General features: G+C 55.8%; 1 protein-coding gene across 2 annotated transcripts in view; it reads left to right on the top strand.

The window, feature by feature from the left end:
* RAB11FIP4 (RAB11 family interacting protein 4) overlaps positions 1-25,286 on the top strand; it is a 117,142-nt gene extending 91,856 nt beyond the window's left edge. For both annotated transcript variants that reach the window (XM_036836000.1, XM_036836001.1), the window contains 12 exons: positions 10,693-10,922; positions 12,569-12,763; positions 13,285-13,419; positions 13,685-13,720; positions 14,891-14,990; positions 15,274-15,377; positions 16,474-16,614; positions 18,621-18,702; positions 19,536-19,673; positions 19,772-19,930; positions 21,070-21,213; positions 22,302-25,286. In XM_036836000.1, the coding sequence (XP_036691895.1) occupies positions 10,693-10,922; positions 12,569-12,763; positions 13,285-13,419; positions 13,685-13,720; positions 14,891-14,990; positions 15,274-15,377; positions 16,474-16,614; positions 18,621-18,702; positions 19,536-19,673; positions 19,772-19,930; positions 21,070-21,213; positions 22,302-22,418 (1,581 nt within the window). In that variant the 3' untranslated portion in view covers positions 22,419-25,286. The remainder of the gene's footprint in view (positions 1-10,692; positions 10,923-12,568; positions 12,764-13,284; positions 13,420-13,684; positions 13,721-14,890; positions 14,991-15,273; positions 15,378-16,473; positions 16,615-18,620; positions 18,703-19,535; positions 19,674-19,771; positions 19,931-21,069; positions 21,214-22,301) is intronic.
* Positions 25,287-26,892: the final 1,606 nt, after the last annotated feature.

Below are 26,892 nucleotides of genomic sequence, written 5' to 3'. Positions count from 1 at the left end.
CTGAGTAATATTCCGTTGTCTATATGTGCCACATCTTCTTTATCCATTCATCTGTTGATGGACACTTAGGTTGCTTCCACGTGCTGGCTATTGTAAATAGTGCTGCAATGAACATTGTGGTACATGACTCTTTTTGAATTATGGTTTTCTCAGGGTATATGCCCAGTAGTGGGATTGCTGGGTCATATGGTAGTTCTATTTTTAGTTTTTTAAACTGTTCTCCATAGTGGCTGTATCAATTTACATTCCCACCAACAGTGCAAGAGGGTTCCCTTTTCTCCACACCTCTCCAGCATTTATTGTTTGTAGATTTTTTGATGGTGGCCATTCTGACCGGTGTGAGGTGATACCTCATTGTAGTTTTGATTTGCATTTCTCTAATGATTAATGATGTTGAACATTCTTTCATGTGTTTGCTGGCGGTCTGTATATGTTCTTTGGAGAAATGTGTGTTTAGGTCTTCTGCCCATTCTTGGATTGGGTTGTTTGTTTTTTTGATATTGAGCTGCATGAGCTGCTTGTAAATTTTGGAGATTAATCCTTTGTCAGTTGCTTCATTTACAAATATTTTCTCCCATTCTGAGGGTTGTCTTTTCGTCTTGTTTGTGGTTTCCTTTGCTGCGCAAAAGCTTTTAAGTTTCATTAGGTCCCATTTGTTTATTCTTGTTTTTATTTCCATTTCTCTAAGAGGTGGGTCAAAAAGGATCTTGCTGTGATTTATGTCATAGAGTGTTCTGCCTATGTTTTCCTCTAAGAGTTTGATAGTGTCTGGCCTTACATTTAGGTCTTTAATCCATTTTGAGTTTATTTTTGTGTATGGTGTTAGGGAGTGTTCTAATTTCATTCTTTTCATATAGCTGTCCAGTTTTCCCAGCACCACTTATTGAAGAGGCTGTCTTTTCTCCACTGTATATTCTTGCCTCCTTTATCAAAGATAAGGTGACCATATGTGCGTGGGTTTATCTCTGGGCTTTCTATCCTGTTCCATTGATCTATATTTCTGTTTTTGTGCCAGTACCATACTGTCTTGATTACTGTAGCTTTGTAGTATAGTCTGAAGTCAGGGACCCTCCCTCTTCTTTATGACTTTCTCTTTTGGAAAAGACCAGACCAGTTGTCTTAGAAGGTGCCACGTTCTTTCTGTCTGATTGTTTCCCCGTGGTGATGTGTAACTTTTTCCTCTGTCCCCTGCTTTCCCGTTTAGTAGAGGTTAGGTTTTAAGGCTTGATTAGAATTAAATGTTTTGTAAAGACTATATGATAGGTGATGCTGTGTCCTTCATAATGGAACACATCAGGAGGCCAGTGTGTGATTGGTCCTAATTAGTGTTGCCAGGTTTGATCACTGCATCAAAATGACAGTAGCCTGTTTTCTCCACGGTAGTGGTACTGGGGGTGGGGTCAGGGGGTTGCAGTAATCTGTAGGGTGATTCTTTGGTATTGTGCAAGTATCCAAATGTTCACCAACCTTTGATCTGATGGTTTTATTCTACAGCTGTTGGGTGTAATGTTATATTTGTGTCCTGTCAAGCTTGTGTTCACATCTTCTGTCTCCCTTCTAATTATCTTGTTTGTGTGCTTTATCATTTACTGAGAGAGATGAGTTAAGTTTTGCTCTGTACATTTTGAAACCACTTTATTAGATGCATAAACGCTTAGGAGTGTTACATCTTGTTAAATTGATTTTTATCGTTTTTTTAATGTCTCTCTATCTCTTGTCTGATATTAACATAGCCCCTCCAACTTTTAGTTGGTGTTTGCGTGGTGTATCTTTTTTCATTCATTTACTTCCCACCTATGTGTGTCCTTATGCTTAAATTGTGTCTCTTGTAAATGGCATGTCGTTTTTTTAATCTAGTCTGACAATATTTCTCTTTTAATAGGATGGTTTATTCAGTTTTCATTTAATGAATTACTGATATGGTTGAACTCTTTATTATGAGTCTTTTTGTTTGTTCCAGTCTGATCTTTGATTCTCTTTTCCTCCCTTTCCCTGAATCCTTTTGGATGACTTAAGTATTCTCCTCTTCCATTTTCTTCTGCATTAGATTTTTAGCAACACATTTTTATTTTTATTTTTTAACTGATACCTTTTGACGTGCTCATATGTGTTATTGGAACAGAAGTGGGGACAGAGGGCTCAGAGTGTCTCCTGGGCGGGACTATGGCCCCGCTGTGAGTGGCATTTCCAGTGGGGTCCAGGGTCTGACCCGTTGCCTAATGGGCTTGGAAAGCAGATCTTGTTGGCCCTTCCCACACCCCTGGGACTCGAGTGCCACTTATGCCCGCAGATTGTCCCTCCGCGGACGCACAGAGCCGAAACGCCGGCTGATTCATTCTCAGTGAGCATTGCACTCCGGCAGTGAGCTCGGGCAGCCCTCCTCTCATTGTCAGCAGGCTCCTGGGAAGCTCGTCCTGATCCGAAGGGTGGTGGGTGAACTTGGACCCCGGGGAGCTGGTTAGAAGGTCTGAACGGACATGGAGTGGTCTCCAGCTCTGGTGCCAGTTCAGTGAGACCCCACAGCCTTTAGGGCAGACTGGACATTCGGGTCAGCCGGCCAAAAGACCCCTGGCTGGTGCCTGGGTGGTCGCTGCCAGGATCTGCCTCAGAATCTCACCCCAGCCCTTAAGACTTCCAGCCCCTCTGTTCTGCTGCCCTGCAGGAGATTCGCCCACCTCTGGCCTTAGTTTGGCTGCCAGGGGGCCAATCCAGCATCCCTCGTTTCTACAGTTTTTCTGGGAGCTACGTCATGCCCTCCTTTCCCTTGCACTCCTGGGGCGCTACCTTATCAGCAGCGTGTGTGCTGCGGGGAGGGTGTGGAGATCAGGCAGAGAGACAGTTGAGGAGTTGCAGTTAAAACACTGAAAAAAAGGCAGTGCGGGCTTCCACGCCCCTTCCACACCCCTTCCGTAGTGGTGGTGGTGGTGGTGTGTACAACAGCAGACCGACTCATCTGACCACCTTGGCTTTATGTAAATGGGAGTTCGTGAGAAACACGAGCATGACTTTCTCTTCCGTTCGTTACCAGCTTGAGGCTCCACAGCTGGTGGAGGCCAGATCCTGGACTGAACCAAGTCTGCCCGAGAGCCTCAGTCTCCCCATCTGCAAAACGGGCTGGTTTAGTACCTCCCTCCAGGGGGTGATGGGAGAATCAAACCCTTTTAGTATTTCCCACTTGAGATTAATAATAAGCTCCTGAGGAAACCCTGTTGTCACTATTGTCCCCCTCCTGGGATCTGTGGGTCTGTTTTATGATGAAAGTAGTGTAGCTGCTGGGGCATCTACACTGAGATCCGCTCCTGGGTGGGAACCCAGTCAAGGGTGGTCTTCAGCTGCCGGTGGTGCCCTCCCTGAAGTGAGGGTTCAGGAGGTGGATCCTGGAGCCCCTGGCTGGGAGGAGACAGCCTGAAAGCTGCTTTGGGTGCCCCACCCCTGAGAGGGAGATTAACTAGAGGGGATTCAGCTCTAGCCTTGGGGGTGGCAATCTGTCTGTTTGCCTGACCTTGGCCTCCCCATTAGAGTGGGAAGCTTGGGCTGCAGAGCTTTGATCTCACAGTGTGAGGTCAGTCCCCAGGGCTGGCTGAGACAGGTGATAACCTCTAATAGTTTGGTGACCTGGTGCTCCCAGGTTTGCCCTTGGCCCTGTTGTGGGCAAGCTGAGGCCTTGTATCTGAGTCAAGGTTGCTTTTGTTCAGAAGGCAAGGCTGAGGCACCAGCCCCTCTATGTGGACCCCTAAATCCCTCTTATTCCCACCCTCACCCCTTGACTGGCACCCGGGCAACCCCCTGCTGAAAAGTCTCCTATGAGCCGTTGATGAGCACCGGCCGCCTGCAGAGCGAGGCCTGGCTTCAGGGCAGGAGCTGGGGACAGCCTGCGTTGCTGCTAATCTCTACCGCCGCCACCTTTGCGTGATGAGAGCTGCTGAGCCAGTGGTGTGTCGTGGATCCTGGCCCAGGTAACCCCATCCCCTCCCTGTGCACCTGGGGCATTGGCACCAACAAGTTAGCTCCTTAACCTGAATCGTCTGCTACCTGTGGGAAAGACGCGGCGAGACCCTGACCAGGCCTGTCACTGTTCCTGGGCTGTTGGCTGGCTGGGAGGGTGGATGAGGGCTTTGATGCCCCACACCCCCAGTCGCCTCAAGCCTGCTCAGCCTCGCCAGGCGGCAGGCTGGCCTCTCCCCGGCCCTGGGCTTAGTTTGTGTCCATCCCTCCCCCCATACCTTCCCTGCAGTGGGGTTCCACGTGTGCCCACTGGTGCCTGGCAGCACGGGAAGCTGGGATGTGCCCGCCTGAGCTATTTTTACCCAACCCTGTCCCCATGGAGCTGTTCTTTGGCTCCGCATTACTGCCTGGGGCGCAGAGCCATTGCCGGGGCTGGGGGTGGATAGCCAGAGCCTGGGAGCCTCGCGGACTCCCTTGCCCAGGCAGCATCTCGTCCTAACACTTAATAAAGGGTATAATGAATGCACAGAGAGACCTTCCCAGACAGTGGGCAGAAGACAGCCCTGGTGGGGAGAAAAGAGGCACCTGGCCTGTTTGGAGGGCCGGCTTTCCACCATGGGGTGTCTGGCTTCCAGAAGCTGCACCCAGCCTCCCTTCACACCGTGTGCCACCGGGGTCAGAGGGGGATAGGATCCCGGGGGCTGGAGAGAGACCACTAGGCCAGCATGCACCCCTGGCTGTCTTTTTCTCAATACAATGAAGGTAATAATATCTCAGGTTTGAGCACTTTCTGCTTAGAATATGTACCAACTCATTGAATCCTAGTAGTTAACCCCATTCCATAGATGGGGAAACTGAGGCACTGAAGTTCAGTAAACCTAAGCGCAGAGCTGGTAGCGCAGTGCAGGTGGACTGACCAGGATTTGAACCGCTCGGTCCACCTGCAGAGCTTGCTTCTAACGCCACTCTGCCCCCCCGCTCTTTGCCGTGTTTCCAAGCATCCATGAGGTGTGAGGCATTATTATTCTCCAGGGCAATCTCGCCAGGTAGGTATTTCCATCCCTGTTTTCAGATGAGGCTCAGAAATCCAACAGCTGGGTCACAGCCAGCCAGTGACCACGCGGGGGTCAGCGCCCGGGCCTCGGGCCTCCCGCGCCGGGCTCTTGCCGGCTGACCCTCAGCGGCGCAGCTTGGGCCCAGTTGCTGATCACCTGCCCTGTGCTCCCTGTGATGCCCACCGTGGGGTTCAGATGTGGAAATCCTCACGGTCACCCCTTTAGGGCCTTCCCTCTCCCCGGGAGTGTGGAAACGGGGTCACCTGGAGTCAGCTGCCAGGAAAATGGGCCAGGTGGGGGAGGGGGAGGACCAAAGGAAGCGGTCGAGTCTGGGCCCTGCCGCACCCCCTCCGAGGGTGTGGCCAGTGGGGCGTTGTTGGCCCCTCTGAGGCCTGGAAGGGCCTCAAGCACGGGTACTGATGCTTGGCCTTCTCACCAACCACTGAATTCAGCTCGTGCTGACTTGCTACAGAGGAAGACGTGACTTTGGGGCCTGCTGGCGGGTGAACGCTGCTCCTGAGACTGGAGACGAGGCCCCACGGGCAGACTTTGTGCCTCCAGGCTCCCACTTCCAGCCCGGGCCGGCGGCATCCAGCCCCAGCCAGAGACGGGGGTGGGGGGCTGGAGAACGCTGGTGCTGCAGACCTGCCCTGCCGGAGCGGCTAACTAGGGCATGTTTGCCCAGCCTTGGGCCTCAGAACTCTCCGGAAACCCTCTTGAGGATGACCTGCCTCCTGGCCTCCTGTCTGTCCAGGATCTCACCGGTTGACTAGCCAGGGACCCATGGGCTGCAAGGGCAGCTCGGCTTCTGCAACACGCAGCACCTAAGGAGGCCGGATCAGGATTGAATGCTTCCACAGCTGCCAGCTCTTTGGTGCCTGTGAAAATTGTCACGTGTGGTCCTTAGAGTAGCCTCTGACGTAGAGGTGACTGTCCCCATTCTGTAGGTAAGGAGTCAGGCAGGAGCTCAGAGGTGACTTGCCCAAGGTCACACTGCTTGTGAGTGGCCGGGCCAGCCAGGACTAAAAACCCAGTCTGCCAGGCTCCAGAGCTGCACCCTCACCCAGCCCCGCTCACAGGGGTGTCCTGGGGCCCCTCCAGGTGACCTGGAGTGCGCTGGACATATGCCAGCCATGCCCATGTGGCCCTGTGGGGACAGGGAGCTCCATGTGCAGGACTGGCTCTGGGTCCTGAGGAACAGAGCCCCGGGGACATGGGTCACCCACAGATGTTGCCTGGAGCTACCTGCTGAGGACACTGTCTCTTCCCTAAAGGCCCCCCCAAAAAAATCAGACACCCCCTTTCTGTGAAATCCCATTACCCACTCCCCCGATTCTGCCACGCCTCCAGAGCAGGCCTAGGATCCGGGACCACCAGGCGTCCTCTGACGCCCGAGGAGCTTGCTGATGTGGAGGGAGGTCTGGATGTGGACCAGGTGGCCTGGGGCGGGTGGGCGGCTCTCGGGGTTCTCGGCCTAGAAGTGCGCACGAGCAGGAGGTGCCCCGTGGAGCGATGTCCTCCTCCCCCCACCTTCCCCCAGCTCCATCCCAGGGCTGCCGCAGCCCAGTTTCCTGCTGTCCGGAATCGGCCTGGGGTTTGTCTGGGAGCTCTGGAATCTTGGAGCAACAGGAGAATCTGCCTCACCACGCCCAGGCAGATTACTCTTTAGCTCTGGCACATTCCCCAGAGTTCTTCCTCTTCACGGAAGCACATGTGACACGGGGGCTCCATGGGGGCCCCAACCAGCCCAGGGCCCTGACTGGAGGGTAACTGGGCCTCAGGAAGCCCCTGCTGTCAGGTGCAGCATCTTCCCAGGCCTTCTGGAAACGCTGTGAGGACGGTACTTTTATTATGGATGAGTTCTTCCTCTTCCTCTGTAACTTTATCTAAAAAATATAAAAGAAACTGGCTCCGAAGGGTTTCTGATGTGACTTTGGTTCTCCCAGCTAGGGAATGATGGCTCCAGGTGGGGTGAGAGGTTGCCTTCCAGCACCTTCCAGCACCTTCCAGCAGCCATCCCTGCTTGCCTCCCTTCCTGAGCTGTCTGGGATCAGAGCAGGCTGTCCCCCAACCTCAGCAGCGCTGCCTCCCCACCCCACCCAGTGCTACACTCAGCCCTTCCCTGGAGGGCCGGGGAGAGTGGAAGCTGGGCTGGGACCCAGGCCCCCAGGAAAGAGCACGGGTGACAGGGCCACTTTTGTCCAGGAAAAAAGCCAAACTGGTACCATCCCAGACTAACCAAGGTATACAGTTAGTTACTTTTCTTATAGCTGTCTTTATATTATTTAAATTTGGGAGAAAACTACAGATCTTAGTGGGATGTAACCCCGTTGTATCGATAAGTGGAAAATGCATTTAATACACCTAACCTACCAAACATCATAACTTAGCCTAGAATACCTTAAACAAAATTACCCAGCACAAAGCCTATTTTTAAATTAAGTGTTGAATAGCTCATGTAATTGATTGAACGCTGTACCAAAAGTGAAAAACAATGGTTGTAAGCGTATCAGTGGTTCACCCTCGTGATCGGGTGGCTGACGGGGAGCTGCGGCCGCCCGGCATCAGGAGAGCGTCGGACCGCACATCGCTAGCCCGGGAAAAGAGCAAAATTCCAACTTTGGAGTACAGTTTCTACCGAACGCCTATCACTTTCATTCCATTGTAAAGTCAAAATCGTAGGTCGAGCCATCGTTAAGTTGGAGGACCGTCTGCACTAGAAATGGTTTTGAAGTTATCGTTAAAATTTCCACTTGCCTTGGGCAACCAGTTGTGGCTTGAATGAAGAGGTGTTGACGTAGGGAGAGCAGCCGTTTTTTAAGAGAAAAGGCCGGCGTGTCGAGAGCGTGTGTGCACACGTGTGTAGCGGGGGGGGGGGTGTCGGGGTGGGTGAGGGGCTGGGACTTGGCGTGTTGGGAGCCTGGCTCCAGGTCTCGGGTCCCTCTGTAGCCGGGAAGTTCCAGGCAGTCCCCTCCCTCTCCGAGTCTCATCTCCCCTGAGTGTCAGATGGAGAAGATGAATCCTTCACCCTGCCCTGTACACTCCCCGGAGCTCTCCCAGGGCTGTTGTGAGAGCTGAACGGTGTGTGTGGGAGACAGACAGGATGCTTTGTCAAGTGTGAAGGGCCGGGCAGGTGTGGACTCTGCTTAGTCAGAGGATAAAAATATGCCCAGGAGGTGTTGGTCTAGTTGGGAGGGAGGGACCCCTGTGGGGTGTCTGACCCCTCCTGCTGCCCCTGCTGTGGCTGAGACAGGCCACTCGAGACCACTCTTTCCACCCTGGGCAGGGCCTTGGGCCAGGTGTCAGGAGTTATGGGTGTGTCGCTGTGGGACCTCAGGTGAGGGGGTTGGTCCCCACCTGTGTACCATGAGTTGGGTGTTGGGACAGAGTGCCTGGCAGAAACGCGGCGTCCGTATCTCAGTGTCCAGTGAGGCAGACGTGAGTTGGCCAGAAGCCAAGCCAGATGCTTAATCATGGGTGTTGGGCTCCACTTGGCCCCCTGCCTGCCTTCTGGGGGCAGGGTGGGCGGCAGCCTCTTGCGGACCCCTGCGGACGCGGTTCCAGGGGGAAAGCATGGGCGTTGGTGACTCACGGTCCAGTCCCGGCCCTGCCACTGACTCCCACGTGGCCCCAAGCAAGTCACTTCACCTCCCTACACAGAGGGGGAAGGAGACCCACCTCTCAGGGCTGTGAAGACGAGAAGAAACACCCACTTGCAAAGTGACCAAGCCCTCTTGTGGGCCACAGAGCAGGGACTCCTAGCCAGTGCTGCCTTCCCCCTGCCGTGTGTCTGGGAGGGTGAAAAGCTGCAGGTGGAGGAACAGAGCAGACGGCCTTGCTTCTCCACGAGCCCCAGCTCTCCATGGAGGGCCTCTCTCCGGGTGACCACACACTAGCCCGGACATTCCCTGCTGGGGGCAGGAAGGGGGCGGCATGTGGAAGTTGCAGCATTAGGCGGAGTGCCTGGGCTTCATAATTAGTAATGTGTTCCTGTGATGTGTGTCTCCTCATGGTCACCATGGGGTTTGAAAATCCATGAAGCGTGGGTTGCGTCAGTGATAAATGGAACCAAACGAGCGGTGGCCAGAGGCAGGTGGGACCCTCTGCCTACCGGCCAGTGGACTTCTGGCAGGTGACTCTCTGAGCCTTGACTTCCTCGTTAGTAAAATAGGGATGGGAATCCCTGTCCTGAAGGGTCATGAAGCCCAAATGGGGTAATACATTAACTCTTAGCTCGGTCTCCGGAACTTGGTGGTGGTTCTGTAAATGTTGGTTTCCCTTTCTTTCTACTGGGACAGCTTCGGGCTTGCAGACAAGAGCTTGCTTAGGACACAAGATTTGATAAGGTTGGGAGCTGTGTGGGATTGATTAGTGACATGTAGGTGCAAAGGGCCGCGTGCACACTAGGGGGGAGTTTAATTACACAGCCCCTCGGCCTCCGCAGTCAGAGGCTCCTGGCTGCCTGATGCCGGCTTTATTGGTCCATCTGGTGCTCAGCCCGAGTCATGGCACAGGCAGGAGCCAAACTCATTAATCGCCATCTATTCTTAGCCCTGGCGTGTGTCTTGGTGGGGACAGACCCCCTGGAGAGCTGTGCACTCACCAGCGGACAGCTGCACACGCCTGGGCGGCACAACCAAGCTGCTCGCTGATCACCTTCCTTGGATGTCCCTGATCCTGTTCTTGTCTGAGATGCCCCGAGGCTTTTCACAGCCCTTGTTACTGTTACTCTTCTTGTGGTCCTGGGGCTGGAGGATGCACCTTTAACGGGGGCCCTGCCAGCCCTAGCTAAGGAGCACGTTGAAGAACCTGGGGAATAGTTGACATCTCCGGTGGGAGCAGGTGGAGGCCGTCACCTCCAAGGTCCCTACCTCCTCAGGGGCAAAGCAGCCCCGAGAAATGGTTTGTAGAGATCTGCCTCTTGGACTACGTAAACTCTGAATAAAGCCAGAGCTCTTCTCCTGTAAGATGGTTTTAGCAAAAGGTTTGGGCAAATCTTTATGGTGCGCTGACATTGCCGGGCAGGGTGCTAGGCACCGAGGACCAGTCCAAAGCTCAGACTTGAAAGACCTAGAATTCCTGCTCCCCAGCTTGGCTGTGACAGGGCCAGGGCAGATCTGTGGCCTAGACTTACCCACTGAGGTCCTGCTGTGACACAGAGATCCCTCTGTAAGATTCCATCGCCATTCTCAACTTACAGAGGCCAGAACTGAGGTTCAGAGGTGCTATTTGATATGCCCAGAATCATGGGGGGCAGACCCCATGCTGGGCAGTCCCTGTACCGTGCCACATCAAACTCTGCTAGGTCAGAGTCATTGTCACTGGGGCTGTGCCTTTTTAATCACTAAGAAGCCTTCTCTGAGTCACTTGGCTTCCTGTGCAGACTTTGTGTTGGGGACCCTGCCAAGCAGCCCAGGGGCCCTGGATGATGCAGCTGGCCTGGCTGTGGCCCTTCTCCATGGGTGGCTGTCCTGGAGGTTCCCACCCCTCACTGGCCTTGCATGAGAGGTCCCCGAGGTGAATCATCTGCCAGGGTCTCACACCCGAGGTTTCAGTGTCTGGGCTTCCCGGCACCGCGGTCCCCGCTGTCCCCACCATCCCCGGCCCTGCTGGCGTCCTTGCGGTCTGAGGAGCAGTGCTGAGCCTCGGGGAGCCAGGCTCACTCGCGCTGCCCCCCTTCTGTCTTCCCCAGGGCAGCGAGGTGCCAGACCCCACCTTTGCTGATGGCGAGCTCCTCCCCAGGGAGTCCGGCTTCTTTCCTGTGGATGAGGACGAGGCCATGACGCTGGCCCCGCCCGAGGGCCCCCAGGAGTCGGACATGGACGGCCCCACGGAGAGCACCCGGAGCCTGGAGGGGCCGGTCGGGATTCCCGCCGAGGAGAAGGATGCAGGGCTCAGGGGCCTGTTCCTTCCAGAGGACAAGTGAGTTAAAACTGCCTGGAGCTCCACGTGTCGGGAGAAGGTGATGGTCACGGCCGGAGATTTGGAGAGGGAGGAGAGGGCTTCCGGTATCAATCTTACCATACGAAATTGTCGATTTTTAATCATGTTCGACCTTCAAGAAAAAGGCAAGTTCATATGTTTCAACCTAGTATATTTCCTCGGTGCAGGGGTTCGCAAACCCAAGTGGCTCTGGGAATCACACTGTCGAGGAGGGGTCCTTTGGAGCTGCTCATCCGTGTTGCTTCCCGGGGGCGGTCCATCCGCTGCGCTGGTGACCAGCCAGCCCAAGGACAGCTGGTCATACGGCTAATCGTCTGCCACCTGATCATTCAGGGTGTTATCTGGGGCCAGTCACCAGGAGGCAGCCAGCAGCAGGGGTGCCGAGAGATTCGGTAAAATTTACAGGAGAAAGAAGTGAGGAATGTGACTAATTCAACCCGAGGTGCTCAGGAGCCCAAGGACAGATAAATAAAGTAAATAAATAAAATAAGGTGGAGATACCCAGAGACCTAATCTTCAGCGCCCTATCATTAACGCTGTGATTCTTAGATGGAAACCAGGGTTCCTCAGGGGCACAGTTTGAAAATCACTGTCCCATTCTTTGAGTGCACAGGCTTATCAGTAGGTTGGAGAGATCCTAGTTTACGAGTTCAGGATACGCAGAAACTGCTGCACAACGACTCAAGGGAAGATATGTTTTGGCAGGTGATGAGTTAGTTGTACTTCTTTGTTCTTAGGTTGTAGACAGGGTTCAGCCAGCCACTGACTCTGTCCCAGGCCACACTGGGTCACCCGTGAGAGGCCTGGGGTCTCTGACCTGTGTTCTGTGGCATTAGGCTTCTTTGGACTAGAAATCCGCTCTATGAACTAGGAGAAGCATCCTGCCTACTGGCTCGTTGTTTATTTTTAAACCTCATTCATTGTTGGAGCATAAGCACTTACACAGAACTTGAAAAAGGGAGGAAAAGTGAGAATGAAGGGCAAATAACTTACTTTACTCATGGTCCCACCACCCAAACCCAAGCCCTCTTGCCTTTTAAATATTTTTATTTCCTGCTTTACCTTCTTCTGTGTAGACCCTTTACATGCTTAGACTTATTATGTCTAAAATTTTATATCTAACTTTTGGTTTAATTTTTAGTTTTAATTTTTAAAACTTCAAAATAATTTTTTTTAAGTTTAGTTTTTAGTTTTAATTTTTAGAACGTTTTTCAATCAAAAAATACTTTCACTTTTAATTTTTCCACATTACGCCAATATTTTTTACAAACCTCTCCACAATGATTTGAGAGTCCATAATTTATGTGACCATTTCATTTACTGATATATAGTATAATTTAATAGCTAATTCAGTGTAGCTGTCCGTAAACCATCGAGTTGTAAGCAATGTTTGGCTGCTCTAGGGCAGCATCGGTCTGAACATCTCTCGTGCAGAAACCTTTCCCGTGGTGAGGCGTTTCCCGTAGGATGAGGTCCCTAAAGTGTGCTTTCCAGGTCAAGAAGTACAGGCTTCATCAGGCTTCTGGTATCTTGGCGCCCATGGACCTCCTGGAAGGTGTGGCCAGTTTCGGCCCTGCAGGCTGTGGTGGCGCCCCGTTCACAGCCGACCCTTGTCTTACACTCAGGTCCCTGGGCTGCACTCCGTCCATGACCACGTCAGACCTCTCCACACACTCCACCGCCTCACTCATCAGCAACGAGGAGCAGTTTGAAGACTACGGGGAGGCGGATGACGTGGACTGTGCCCCCAGCAGCCCCTGCCCCGACGACGAGACCAGGACCAACGTCTACTCGGACCTGGGGTCGTCGGTGTCCTCCAGGTGGCCCCTTGGTCTGGAGTGGCATTTGGGGTCCAGGAAAAGTGGCAGAACCAGTCCAGCCTCTTCCTAGCGGGGGGTTCAACTGGCGGAGTCGTGAGCTAACTGGGCTCTGCTCCTGTAGTGGGGGGTGGGGTGGGCGGGGGGTGCTGCCTTTGCACCCTGATTGGGGGTCTGGAATTCCTCCTTCCTTCTGTCTTGGGGAAGAAACACAACCAACCTGGAAGGCCGAAGGCTCCAAGTGGCCTATTGATACCTTCCCGCGCAGCTGAGTCATTACTCTGACGTTAGCTCTCAGTTGCCTTCTCTGTGAAATGGGTACAACTCATTGACTTCCTCTCTTTGAGAGCGCTGGAGGAGGGAGATCTATTGCTGTACTTCCACTCCCCACCTGCCCCCACCCCCAGACACACACACAAGGCTCACAGGTTTTGGAGAATCTAACAGTAAGCTCGGCAGGACGGGGCAGGGCACCAGACTGGACAGCAGTTCAGAAGGTGATTTCTTTCCCTCTCACGACCCAGCGCGGGGCAGACGCCTAGGAAGATGCGGCACGCGTACAACAGCGAATTGCTGGATGTTTACTGCTCTCAGTGCTGCAAGAAAATCAACCTGCTCAATGATTTGGAAGCCCGACTGAAAAACCTGAAGGCCAACAGGTGAGGCCCCGGGGCCCAGCGTAGGGGCAGGTGGGGTGGGGACCAGAGGGAGAAGCAGCAGGGAAGGTGGCCCCACTCTGTCGTGGCAGGTGATCAGGGGCTGCTTCTCAGGGCCAAGCCGATTAGTGAGGGCAGGAAAAAGCCTCGCCCGCACTTTGGTCTCTTGCAGCCGGGGCAGAGGAAGGAGTGGGCTAAAGGCCTCTCTGTTCAACCATCCTTTCCTCTCTCTCCCCTTCTCTCCCCCCACCCCACTCTCTGTCTCTAGCCCCAACCGGAAGATCTCTAGCACAGCCTTTGGACGGTAAGGCCTCCCTCAGGGTAGTGCGGGTTGAACGCTGTCCCCTTTCACTGTGCTCCTGCTGCCAGGGTGGCCGACTCCGTGCCAGCAGCCCAGACCCAGCCAGTGCCCTGCGTGCAGCTGGACGTGCAGAGGGGGACGAGGCGTCCCAGGCAGTGCAGGCAGAGGAAGCTCCACTTGCGGGAAAGCGGGGCCGGCCTCCTCGCCAACCCCATCCCTTGTCCCTTCTGCCCCTTCTGGCAGCGGGCGGCCTCTCCAAGCCCTCCGTTGCCCCCGCCTCAGGCAGGCACACAGGGGTGCCCTGAGAGACACAGCCGCCCTCACGGCTGCCGGTGCCTTTCCCTGGGCTCCGGAGCTGGCAGCTCTACCAGCAGAGGCCCTGGGCTTCCTGCTGGCAGAGATGGGGCGTGAGTGTCCCCCCTGGAGCTGGTCCCTCTGCTCCAGGTTAAATCCTGCACAGCTGACCTCCTGGGCCTGCCAGGGTCCCGCTCCCGCTCTCCTGCTCGCTCGCCCCAGCTCCACACCCGGGGCTCTGGGAGCTGCCAGCAAGTGTCCGGGAGCTGGGGTGGGACAGTCTCTTGGCTGAGACCCTGGCTGCTGGCTGGGAGGGGGACGCGGCTGGGTTCTGCCTCAGGCAAGAGTTACCTGGACAGCAGGGCCCGTTTCCAGTCCCAGCCACCGACCCACCGTCCTGCAAAGCCTGGGTGGGTCTCCCTCCCCCTGCCCACCACCTGGGTCCCCAGAGATGTAGCAGGAACGTCTTGGTAGAGGGCTGGGTGGTCTCAGGGGGCCCAGGCCCTCTGCCGGGGCTGTGGTACCAGGCTGCCTGCACGGGGCGGTTTTCCAGGTGGAAGGGGCCGGGGTGGGGGGCTCCTCCACCAGCTCTGGTCTGTGGCAGCTGTGCCCGCTGGAACACCAGTGTGCACAGCGTACTGACGCAGCGGGAAAGGGCTCTGATGGATCGGCCATGTCTGCCGGGGCTCAGGAGCCCCGTCTGCCATCCTCAGAGCAGAGTGATCTCTTGAGTTCAGAAGTCAGGCCACTCTGCTCCCCTGACTGGGTGAGGGCACCCTCCCTGGGGTCCCGGGTGCTCCCCCAGCCCATAGCCTGAGTCTGGACCCCAGTCTCCCCAGGGCTCCCGCAGCCAGACATGCCTCCCCCCACCGTGTGCAGGCAGCTCATGCACAGCAGCAACTTCAGCAGCAGCAATGGCAGCACCGAGGACCTGTTCCGGGACAGCATCGACTCCTGTGATAACGACATCACTGAGAAGGTGAGCCTGGGCGGGCGGCGGGGCTGTGACATGGGCGTGCCCCCCTGGGTGTGGGGGGAAGGGCTCCTGGCGGCTGCCTGGGGACTTGGGAGACCCTGTCCCTGCCCAGGAGTCGGGCATAGGTGGCCCTGATCACATGGGCACATCCACCCCCAGCCCCACCCAGCACGACTCTTCACTCACAGTCACGTGGGGGTCCTAGCCGTCAGTCCCACCATTGTTAGGTTCTCAGTCCTGTGGACTTAAAGGTTTCCTCCACCCCACCCCTGCCCCCCTACCGTAGGTGAGTTTTCTGGAAAAAAAGGTGACAGAGCTGGAGAATGACAGCCTGACCAATGGGGACCTGAAGAGCAAGCTGAAGCAGGAAAACACACAGCTGGTGCACAGGTCAGGCCCGGCCTTGGCTGAGACGCGGGCATGGAGGGTGGTCCGTGTTACTGAGCCCCCAGGAGAAGCTGGGCAGAGTGAGGTGGGGTGGCTAACCTGCAGGTCCTTCTAGCTCTGAGGGTCTGTGATACATCAGCCCGTGGCTGTGGGCCCTGCCCACGCTGGGTGCCCAGGAGGACAGGTCTCTGGGGACAGGGAGACAGGCAGAGCTTGACCTCGGCCCCCCAGGTCGCAGCCCCAGCTCGGGTGAAAGGGAGGAGTTGGGATCCATGTCCTGTCTCTCTCTGTCCCCCAACGATGAGAGCCTGACATCCCTTCTGGGGGACAAGCTCTGCAGAGGGAGAGGCTGGTACGAGTTGGGGGCTCACACCTGCCACCGGTGGGAAGGGTCCAGGCATTGCTGCGCCCTCCGCCCAACAGAGGCCCACTGAACGTGACTCAGTGCAGTGGTGCGTGTATGGTGTAGTCCTCACAGGATGGCATAAAACTTGGTAAACTGATGCCCGTCCAGGGTCTGGTCCTCAACCTTGTAGGGCCCAAAGATGAGTCCTCTTGTACACCCCAGAAGTTCAGCTCCATGGAGGGACTGTTGCCAGTGAAAGGTGCCCCAGACTGATATACCAACTAGGCCGCCAGTAGTGGGGTTACGATGTCCACAGTGGGGCCTGGCCTTAGCCGGCTCTGGCAGGCTCACCACCAGCCAGGATGTGCCTATCTTTGCGGTCAAGGTGCCCAGTGAGCTGAGCTATTGATCAGAGGGGGACCAGCCGGGAAGGAAGGGAGCAGAAAGAGTCGGTGAGGCCTGAGGGCTGTTTGACCCACTGTGGCGAGGCCAGCCCTCTCCGTGCCCGCCCTGGGAGAGCCCCTTCAACTGCCAGGACTGCCCCCTCCCGGCTCCGGTGGCGGGTGTGGCTGGCACGCCTCTCCTTAGATGCCGTGGGGTCCCTCGTTCATCTGTCAGCAAAGCTGCCGGCCCACAGTCGGGGTGTCAGGGTCTTGGGGTCCGGGGCTCCCAGTGGTCGCAGCCTGGGTTCGGGGGAGGAGAGTCAGGCCGCAAGAGCTTGCCCTGCACTGGAGTCCGCGCCCCTCTCCTCAGGGTGCATGAACTGGAGGAGATGGTGAAGGATCAGGAGACCATGGCCGAGCAGGCCCTGGAGGAGGAGGCTCGGCGCCACCGTGAGGCCTACAGCAAGCTGGAACGGGAGCGCAGCACGGAGATCGAGCTGCTGAACACCAGGTGGGCCCGCGGGATGGCCCAGTGCCCTCTGCCCTCTGCCGCGCCCTCACACCCAGGTCTCGCTCTGTGGGCAGGCGCCGTTCCCATTGTATGGATGGGAAAACTGAGCCCCAAGGGGAAGCCTCCTGTAAATCTACTTTTGATACTTGAACACATGGATGTGTTCTCTAGGAAGCAGGTAAAAGAATGTTTGTAGTAGGTACAACTGGAAACAACGTATGTCTATCAATAGGAGAATAGGTTAAAAAAACAAAAACAAAAACACAGTGGTCTTGCCCTGAGTCCACTGCTGGGTCTGATGTCCAGGCTTGGAGCGCCCCCTGCTGTCAGATTCTTCCCGACCCTGAACACTGGGGTGCACTGACCCCAGGCCCCAGACACCAAGGATAAGCAGGGCTGCTCCTGGGCCTCAGGTATGGCTGTTGGAACCTGCGGCAGGCAGGGAGAGGAGGACTGCCCTGGGAGTCTGGCTTGGTCACGCATTAGCTCCATGACGTTGGACATACTCGGTCACTCTCTGGGCCTCAGTATCCATCTGTCAGCCCTCCCTGGAGAGTGACCAGGAAGGCAGGTCGGCTGATGCACGTGAGAACACTGCACACAGCTGAGGGCTGTGATGATGCCAAGGCCCTCCCCCGACACAGGCCAGGGAGGCCACCTGGGCCCCTGGCAGAGAGGATGGCTGCCCCTGCCCTTCTCAGGCCCCCTGTGGCCCCGGTGTCCGAGCTGAGCCTCTGCAGTCTGACAGGTCCAGCCGGGGTGGAGGGTGGGTTGGGAGGTGGGCTCCCACCTTGTACCTCACGGCTGGCAGGCAGGTGGTCCCCTGCCTGCTGAGGTCAGGCAGGCCCAAAGGAACTTGGTAGGCCAGACCCCTGTGCAGCTGGGTGAGACCTCCCAACTCCCCGGTGCCTGAGACCCGCTTTGTCACCTTTATTGACCAGGGCTTCATCTTAAGTTTCCACGGGTGTTCTAGAAGCTGCTGTTTTGCATCTGTTTCTTAATGAGGCTGGTACCTCATTAAGCATCACGTTCTCTGCCTGCTCCTGACAGCCGGCCGGTCGGCTGGCCTGGGAGAGGTGGCTGGGACGCAGGTGGTGGAAGAAGACGGTGGGAGTGCAGACCAGGGCTGAGGCCGAGCACAGAAAGCCGGCCCTCTTGGGAACTGTCCCCTAACCCGTGCCCCTGTCCAACTCCAGGGGGCGCTGTTCCCACAGACACTGCAGGCAGCGCTCCCAGAGTCTGCAGCGTGCTTTGTGCCTCAAGAGAGGTGGCCTCGTCGGGGTGGGGGGGGTGGTCTGAATTCCCCTTAGGCCCTGGCCCAGGGGCTTCTCCTGGGGAGCCCAGAGGGCAGTGGGGGCCAGGAAGCCCTCTCTCCACAAAGGAGGACATGACAGTGGGAAGGAGAGGGAATGCCCTACCAGAAATGGCCCTGCACTGTCCTGGTGCCACTGGCCAATGGCCCAACTCACCTACCCCTCTTCTCAGGTCACTGGAAACTGACCTGGACAGTCCCTGGTGAACATGAACACAGAGGAACCACTGCCCGTGGGCGTCAGCTGCAGCTGCAGCGAGCGCTCGGAGGGCAGAGCCCTGGGGGAGATGCGGGGGAGAAGGTTGCCTTCCAATGGTGAACCCTAACAGGAGGGCCCTGCCCCAGATGCCACAGGAGGACTCTCCACTGCCTACCCGCTCCGCAACCCCGGGTGTGTTTCAGGCCCTAAGGAGTATGCAGAAAGAACCTTATGTTCTTATTCATTCACAAACAAGCGTTTTCTTTTATCCAAAAATAATAATAACTCAGGGTCTTTACCATTTTGCTTTGGATGACAGGAAGCTCAAAGCCATGTTACCATTTGGAACAATTATTCATATTCTCCCTCTCTTTCTCTTTCTCTCTCTCTCTCATTTTCTGGTATGTACCCTCCAGGGAGCGGAGAATTGCTGCAAACTGTCAAATTGTAAGGGAATCTCCATTTTTGACATTCTTGTCCTTCTCCTTTCCCCAGGGTGCAGCAATTAGAGGAAGAAAATACCGAGCTTAGAACGACAGTGACTCGGCTGAAGTCACAAACAGAGAAGCTGGATGAGGTAAGCAGCAGGTCCAGGCATCGCTCAGACTTAGATCTTGAGCCAAATCCACAGAGAGGCTGCGTTGGCCATCGGAGGCCTTTAGTTTCTGGTTTCTGAAATTCTAATAAAATTGCTCTAGCTAAAAAAAAAAAAAGGCATCAAACATGAATAATAATTCATTTTTCCATATTTCTTATTTTCCAAATTTTCTGTAGTGAATACCTATTTCCTTGTATTACGGGGGAAAATAATAAAAAAAAAAGAAACAGTTTAGCTTCTGTTTGGGGTCTTACCTTCTCTTTTTTTAATTTATTTATTTTACTTATTTATTTTTGGCCGCATTGGGTCTTCGTTGCCGCACACGGGCTTTCTGTAGTTGCCGCGAGCAGGGGCTACTCTTCCTTGCGGTGCGCCAGCCTCTCATTGCAGTGGCTTCTCTTGTTGTGCAGCACGGGCTCTAGGCGCACGGACTTCAGTAGTTGTGGCTCACAGGCTTAATTGCTCCGCGGCATGTGGGATCTTCCCGGACCAGGGCTCGAACCCATGTCCCCTGCATTGGCAGGCGGATTCTTAACCACTGCACCACCAGGGAAGTCCAGGGCGTCTTACCTTCTTATTCAAGTCCATCTGGCATCATTGAAGGGCTTCAGAGACCTGAGATTTTTCTAGCTGTGTCTCTACACTCCTAGGGGATCTGGCCATTTCTTTAATCCGTGCCTCGGAAGGCTCTGTCCAAGGGGCTGGTCTGATGGCCCATTTGTCGAGGTGGCTGCCCCGGCCCCCAGCAAAGCCCCTGGGGCACCGCAGGCCCCCTGGGAACTCTCCCCCTGCCCCGGTCTCCCTGGCTCCAGGAGCGGCAGCGCATGTCCGACCGGCTGGAGGACACCAGCCTGCGGCTCAAGGATGAGATGGACCTGTACAAGCGCATGATGGACAAGCTGCGGCAGAACCGCCTTGAGTTCCAGAAGGAGCGGGAGGCGACGCAGGAGGTGGGTCCCGGGCCGGCAGGTGCCAGGGCTACCCCCTCTGCCCCCCCACCACATGCCCCGCACCCCTGCTCCCACCAACCAGCCTCTTTCCCCCGCAGCTCATCGAGGACTTGCGCAAGGAGCTGGAGCACCTGCAGATGTACAAGCTGGAGTGCGAGCGGCCGGGCAGGGGCCGCGGCTCGTCCTCCGGCCTGGGCGAGTTCAATGCCAGGGCCCGAGAGGTGGAGCTGGAGCATGAGGTCAAGCGGCTCAAGCAGGTGGGCCCTGGGAGCCTCTGGCCCACGGGATCAGGTGTCCAGGTCCCCTCCGGGTGGGTCTCCTGTGAGGGGCCGAGGGCCGTAGCGCCCCCTTCCCCGACGTAACTGCCTGCTCCTCCTGACACCCTCGTCGTCAGGGCTGCTGGTCCCCGTCTCACAGCTCAGCCAAGGCAGATGGAAATCCCAGGGGCTCTGCTCAGCATCCGTGAAAAGAAGCAGACACCCGTCTTCTGTCCTGGGCACATGGGGTGAGGGAGGAGACTCTACCCAGCCATCCAGTAGTGCCTCGCTGCGTTGGGTTCTCCCAGGAGCAGACCCCGCGCCCAGGATTCCATTTCAGATGGTTTCCGGAAGCACTCCCACGATTGGAGACCAGTTGGGGGTGGGGGAAGCAGGATCAGGAGGGGGCAGTGACCCAGCTAGGGCGTGATGCCACGGGAAGCCCGCACCCAGAGACTCTGAGTTGACCACCCCCCGACCCCCGGAAGCAGAAGTGCTGGAGGTTCAGCTCCCACAGCAATCCTAAACCCCAGCCCTTCTCAGCCACGAGGGGGCGCCCTAGGCCCCAAGTGTGAGCAGTTAGGAGCCTTTAGGCAAAAGCTAGAGTGCAGGGCTGGTCACCAGGGTCTGGGCAGGACAGTACCGGGCCTGCTGTACTCAGGAGTGAGGGTGCCCCTGGAAAGAACTCCCAAGAGCGGGATTCCTGAGCCTGGCTGCAGGAGGAGCCAAGGAGATGAGCTGACCTGCCAGCCCAGAGATCCAGAGCATTGCTTCTCCTCACCAAGGGCCAGTGTTGGAGAAGGAGCCACTGGGTGGGCGGTGTCCTCACACAGGGCCTCCGGGGCCCCTCTTCTGGCTCACCCACCTCCAGGGAGGAAGGGGTGGCCTGGAGCCATGCCCCTGTCTGGAAACTTGGCTCCCTGAGCAGGGCTGTAACTCCTCCTCAGAACCCCAGGACCTCCCAGGACCCAGCCTTCTCCCCCTCAAGTGTGGCAGATGCCCCGTCATCTGTGGGTGTCCTGAACTGGCCATGACACATGCCCAAGGGGAGGAGAGGGTGCTGGTGGCAGTCAGGGAGCAGTGGATGCGGAGAAGTGGGTTCCGGTGAGAGTTGGTATTGCCTTTGTCCCCCTCCCCAGGAGAATCATAAGCTGCGGGATCAGAATGACGACTTGAACGGGCAGATCTTGAGCCTCAGCCTCTACGAAGCAAAGAACCTCTTTGCCACCCAGACCAAAGCCCAGTCGCTGGCTGCGGAAATAGACACAGCCTCTCGTGATGAGGTAATGTGCCCACCGGCTCTCGCCTTGGAGCCTGGCTCCTCACCTGTGAGTCCTGCCCCATCTCACCTGTCTCGATGACAAGCCTCAGGCTGCCCAGGGCCTGGCCCCTCGAAATCCCCATCTGCAGTGACCCCGAGTGACAGGGCAGAGCGGTGAGGTGAGGAGGCTGCAGGTGGAGTTAAATCCGCTCTGATCTCCTGTATGTGGTGGGAGGAGCATGGGTTTGGGAGCAGAACGGAGTTTGGGTCTTCGCTCTGCCAGGAACATGCCGAAATGGCCAGTTGATGTCATCAACTTATAATCCAGGGGAGGCTGGACGACCCCTCCCCCAAGTCAAGAGGGGAAGGACGCTGGCATTTCTTGGGCACCTGCTTGCAGTATGTCTTCGCTTAATCTTCTGAGAACTCGAAGGCTTTCTGAACACTTGCCTGTCACAGATGGGGAGATCAGGACACAAGATCACCCAACTTACGAAGGGAGAGGGACCCAGGTCTCTAGCTCCAAAACCCACTCTTTCTGCCCCACTGGGGTGTGCTTATGAAAGATCAGGCCTCCGAAATACCCAGATTAGATTTCAACACGAATCATGAGTCACTGAACCCTTACCCTGTGCTTGGGACACACAGCTAAGAGCTGGCCCCTGGGCCTCAAGGAGCTCCCATGTGAGCCGGGCACCAGCCTCCAGCCTGCGGGCAGAGGCAGCATTTCAGTTACAGCCTAAAGGACACGGCAGGAGTTGACCTGGAGAAGAACAACGGCAGGGCCGGAGGGTGGTGAGGGGGACATTCCAGGCAGAGGAAACAGCTGGCAGTCTTAAGGACTTCGGATGTCACTCCTGATTATAAATGCCTCTGGCCAGTGTTCTCTACCTTTATCAGAAAATCACCCATACCTGGACTCCTCCATGGGCCAGTGATATGAGACTCCCTGGGGGTGCGGCCTGGGCATCTTCGTGTTTAACCCTCCCTGGGTGTGATGCCTTAGACTCATGCCATGGCTCCGAGCTCTGAGGCTGGTCTTGGGGCACTGGCTCTGCCCGCACCCCAGCCCCGGCCCGGCCTCTGACCTCTCTTTCTCGTTCCCTTCAGCTCATGGAAGCCCTAAAGGAGCAGGAGGAGATCAACTTCCGGCTGAGGCAGTACATGGACAAGATTATCCTTGCCATCCTGGACCACAATCCCTCCATCCTCGAGATCAAACACTGAGACAAGGGGCCTGGCTGCAGAGCGGCCTCGGGACCCCTGGACCCCGGGATTAAGGGCCAGATCCTGCCTGAGGATGCGGCCCAGGCCGGGCTCCCACGCACACTGTTAATGTGTCTCTGGCCACGGTGGTGTAACGTGTACTGGTGTGTATGGGGGGAGGCCATACGCACAGCAAGGGGTGAGCGTGGGCCATGGCTGCGGGCGCCATCTGGGCTGTTAGCCGTCCTTGCACTTTGTGGTCCCTTTGCGAGGGGCAGAGGGTCCCCGAGGTGGGCGGGGGCGAGGTCAGCGGTCAGGAGTTACTGTAATGATGAGAGCTAGAAGCTTGTGTTTCAGATACTGGATAAAATGATTCTACCTCTGGGGACCAGGATTAAAAAGTACTCTAGTGAGACAGGCTCTTCCACCTCATCCCTGTTTCCCCCTGGGAGTGGGAGCAAAATTACGATCTTTTCCAGGAGTTCAAATGCCTCACCAACCTCTTCGGCCACCTTTCAGGCCCAGGTGCTTGAGCTCGGAGAGGAAGAAGGAGCATATGGGGGGAACGTGTAGGGGCCCCGCACGAGCCCCCCCACCCCCAGCCGGCAGCCCGTGTGAGGCTTGTGCACAGAGTGTCCCAAGGACTCAGGTTTGTGGAGGAGCTGGAGGGGGCGACCTTCATCCTGAGAATTCTTGGCGTTTTGAGAGTTCCCCGCAAACTTCTCCATCCCTGCTCACCTACCTCTCCCTCTCTGTTTTGTTTTTTAAGACAGTGAAAAATAAGCAGCGTTCACCTGGGTGTACACGAAGGGTTAAAAGAAAGGGGAAGGAGGCTGGGGACGGTCTAAGGCACGTGTTGGCGTTGGGCAGCCAAAGACACGATTTTCGGGCGGGAGCACGCTCAGGTCCCTGCCAGCATCCTTTCCCGTGGATGCCTTTCAAGAGAGGACATGGACGGACCCTCTCGACAGCTCCCTCGGGCTAGAAGTGGGCCTTGCTTACCTGTCCCTGGTGATGGCCTTGGGTTTGGATGTTCAGAATCCAAGCTCTGGGCTTGGCTCAGTTGGGTGGTGAGGGCCCCGTGTTCCAGCCTTTAGAAACACACCTGAACTCGGGTCTCAGCCAGGGGAACAAACGCTGTGCTGGTGGGAGAGACAGTTGGGGAAGTTGCAGGGAAACCTTAGTCTTCCATCCTGGTGACACATGGTGGAAATTCACCCTCTGGATCTTTCATGTGATGTTTTGTTCTAGGTGGCTGGGAGTAGATACGGTACTTTCCTTTGAGTTTTCCAATGTGTCTCAGTTTTGTATGGCTTGTGAATTGTTTCCTTAATCCAAATACATATAAACAATGTATGGTCTTATTTTCCCCCCTGCAGTTTCTTGTTTCCTTCAGCACTTCTAGTGTGAACAGGAAAGCTTGGGCATCTTGGGGAGGGGTGTATGCAAAGGAGAGAGGGCAAGAGAGGGTGAAGAGGGGACCTAGGGACTCGAGTGTGTTCCTGCTCACAGAGCAGGGCTGTGGCCAGGACTGATCTTCATCCCATTCCAGTCAACGTTTGCTTTTGTTGGATTTCGTGATTTCTTTCTAAGCGTATGCATGGGATTTGTTTCCTGCAGCAAATCATGGGGCTGCATCGGTCTGATCCAGGACTTTGGGGCCGCCCACACCAGGAAGATGAGGGCAGGGGTCAGTCTCCTGGGAGTCTCTCAACCCCCTAAGGACACTGGTCTCCTTGGGCCCCCCAGGGGTCTAAGCAGAAGCAGCGGTGGAAAGAAGGCACGAGGAGTGGGTCTCTTGAGAATTTGCTAGTAGGAAGGAATGGCATGAGTTAAAGGATAGGAAAGATGATGAATCACGAGGTGGCTTTGGTCTGGGTTTTATATGGGGAGGCGTCCTGCAGAGAGGCCAGCCGGATCCGGATCCTAGTCTGTGGGGGACTCGCCCCAGGGATGAGCATTTTATGTGTAACCGTTTATGTGCTGCTTAGCCGCCCTGATGTGGAATTCCAGGGGAGGCCGCAGAGGCCTGAGTTAATAAAGTCACAATGTGGGAAGGAATCTCCGCCAAGCGGAAAGCGGTGGAAAAAGCTGTCAGCCTGCAGGGGGCGCCACGGGAGCGGACTCCCGCAGGAAGCGCTAGTCGGGAAGGCCCCTCGGCACCTGGTCTCTGGAACGGGCTGACTGTAAAATGAGACTGAGTTCCACTTAACACACGCCCCATGTTGAGTCCAACCTTTTCACTTCAGCCAGAATGTACCAGATTGGCTTTTTAAGAGCCTGTAGCTTTTTAGCCTGAGGGGGGCAGACGCCGGAGGGGTCCCAGCCCCACAGCCTCTGGGCAGGTTCCAGAGCTGGACTGACTGCTCCAGGTGGGGCAGAACGTGCTCTCTTCCTGTGTTTTCTCCTTCCTTTGTTTTCCGGTGGAGCGTTCTGCTTTTCTCTCTTCAGCGGTGGGGCTGCTAGATAGTATACAGGATGCCCAATGAAATCTGAATTTCAGGTAAGCAAATGACTTTCAGTAGGTGTTCCCTGCAGTACTTGGGACACATTTTAAATGGAGAAGCTTTTAAAATTCTGATAACTGGGCCCAGTCCCCAGAGGTTCTGATTCCGTCGGTGTGGGGTGTGGCCCAGGCATCAGTGTTGTGTTTTTTTTTTTAAAGAATTCCCCAGGTGATTATAATTTAACTGGGTGCCCCATGTGGGTTTTGGTTTTGCTAAGCCTGGCAACTGTACCAAGTAGGGATTAGCGGTAACTTGTGTGAAGTTTAGAGGTGTTTGGGGGTGTGGGGAGGGGGTTCTGCAGCAGATTCACATTTTACATGACTCTGAGCTATCCTTGCATTCAATCAGAGCCCCAACAAAGTTCGTTGAACCAGCAAGTGTTTAAAAAAAAAAAAATTAACTTTGAATTGCCAGAGTTAGGCAAGTTATCTTAAATGCATAGATTCTTCAAGAATTGTCAGAGGGAAATTATCCTTTATCTATAAACGTCTAATACACTTTATTTCTCACCTATTAAAAACACAAAGCTGGACAACCTCCCAAAGTACCTGGGCCTGAAACAGGGTTTCTCAGCTTGGGCTGTGCATTGGAATCACCTGGGGAGATTTTGTTAAATGCTGCTGCCTGGGCCCCCAGAGATTTGGATTTCATTGGTGTGGGTGTGGCCCAGGCACCCAGCTGTTTAAAGAGCTCCCCAGGTGATGGTAATGTGCAGCCAAAGAGGTTGCTGGCCAAAGGCGGAGAAAACCTCTGTTGGGCTTGTTAACCCAGGTGCTGGATAATAGCGGGTTCTCCTGCTGGGATGTTGGTGGCTTTTCCTGTAATGATGTCGGATGGTGAGACGTTAGCAGACCCCTCGCCCCTAGGATGGGAGGCCAGATGCCTTCAGGAGTGGGTGGATCCAGCTGTTCTCACTAGCCTAGGGGTTAGCGAACCCAAGTGGGCCGGTCTCTGTCTGTTGCTCGTGGAGCCGGTGGGTGGCACATGCTGGGATGTATCAGACACAGTCCAGAGTGGGAGTAGAACGGAGTGGGGGTGGGGAAGGGGTGGGGGGGGGCTGCCGAAAGCAGCCTCAGAAACAGCAGCCACCGACTTGCACAGCTGAGCCCGAGGGGATTCCCTCTTTGGGGGTTTTGCCTCTGATCTGTTTTCAGGCTGGGGGGTTAAAGGTCACCCCAGCACCTCCCCTGTTAGTAGCCATACCAGCATCCCCGCCCAGCCCTGGAGGCTCCAGGCGCTAATCTGCTGGATTCCTGGCCGAGCCAGGTCCTGAGGGTCAGAACGGCTCTTTTGTTCCAGTGAGGGACTTAGTAACGGGCAAAGCCCTTCAGGGGCCCGTGGGGCCTGGGGGACCGGGAAGAAATTAAGCCCTCTTTTTGTGCTCCGTGGGTATGTGTGTTTAATGCATTAGCAAATTTAAACCTAAAAAGCGAACTTTAGATGCGATCGGAACAGGGGAAGCGTCGGGATGGTTATAGTGCCAAGGAAACGACTGTTCACCCGGCAGATCTACAGCGACTCTCTTTCAGGGCTGAGGTGGGTTTTAGATTAAGGAGAGGGGCCATTCGGGGCTGCAGCCCTGGCACCCGGCCCGGCCTTTCCTCCTTTGGGACTAGGCCAGCTCCTCTAATGCTATGCTTCAGGCTGGCAAGAGGCCTCAAGCTAGAGGGGCCACGCCCTCCTGGGTGACTTTGCGGAAGTCCCTCCCCCCCACCCCCACCCCCACCCCCACCCCCGCTGACCTTAGGGGCCTCCGGGCCCTGCCATCCCGTTCTGAGTGCGTCCATGAACAGGCAGGGAGCAGGAGAGGCCGGAGCCGTGGGCCTGTTTACCTGCCCTCCTGCCACGCTCCACCTACCTGGGAAATAGGCTGCCTTCTAGAAAGGTGTGTTTCTAGAAGCGTAGGCCCTGCGAAGCCTGATGCCACGTGACATTGGTGCTCCGACCTCGTAGGCTTCTCTTTTCCTCGTGATTGTAACGGAGGGGTG

The sequence above is a fragment of the Balaenoptera musculus genome, chromosome 20 (genome assembly GCF_009873245.2).
Source record: "Balaenoptera musculus isolate JJ_BM4_2016_0621 chromosome 20, mBalMus1.pri.v3, whole genome shotgun sequence".
Taxonomy (NCBI): Eukaryota; Metazoa; Chordata; class Mammalia; order Artiodactyla; family Balaenopteridae; genus Balaenoptera; species Balaenoptera musculus.
Note: the sequence above shows the minus strand (reverse complement) of the source record. Positions and strands in the feature narration are given on the sequence as shown.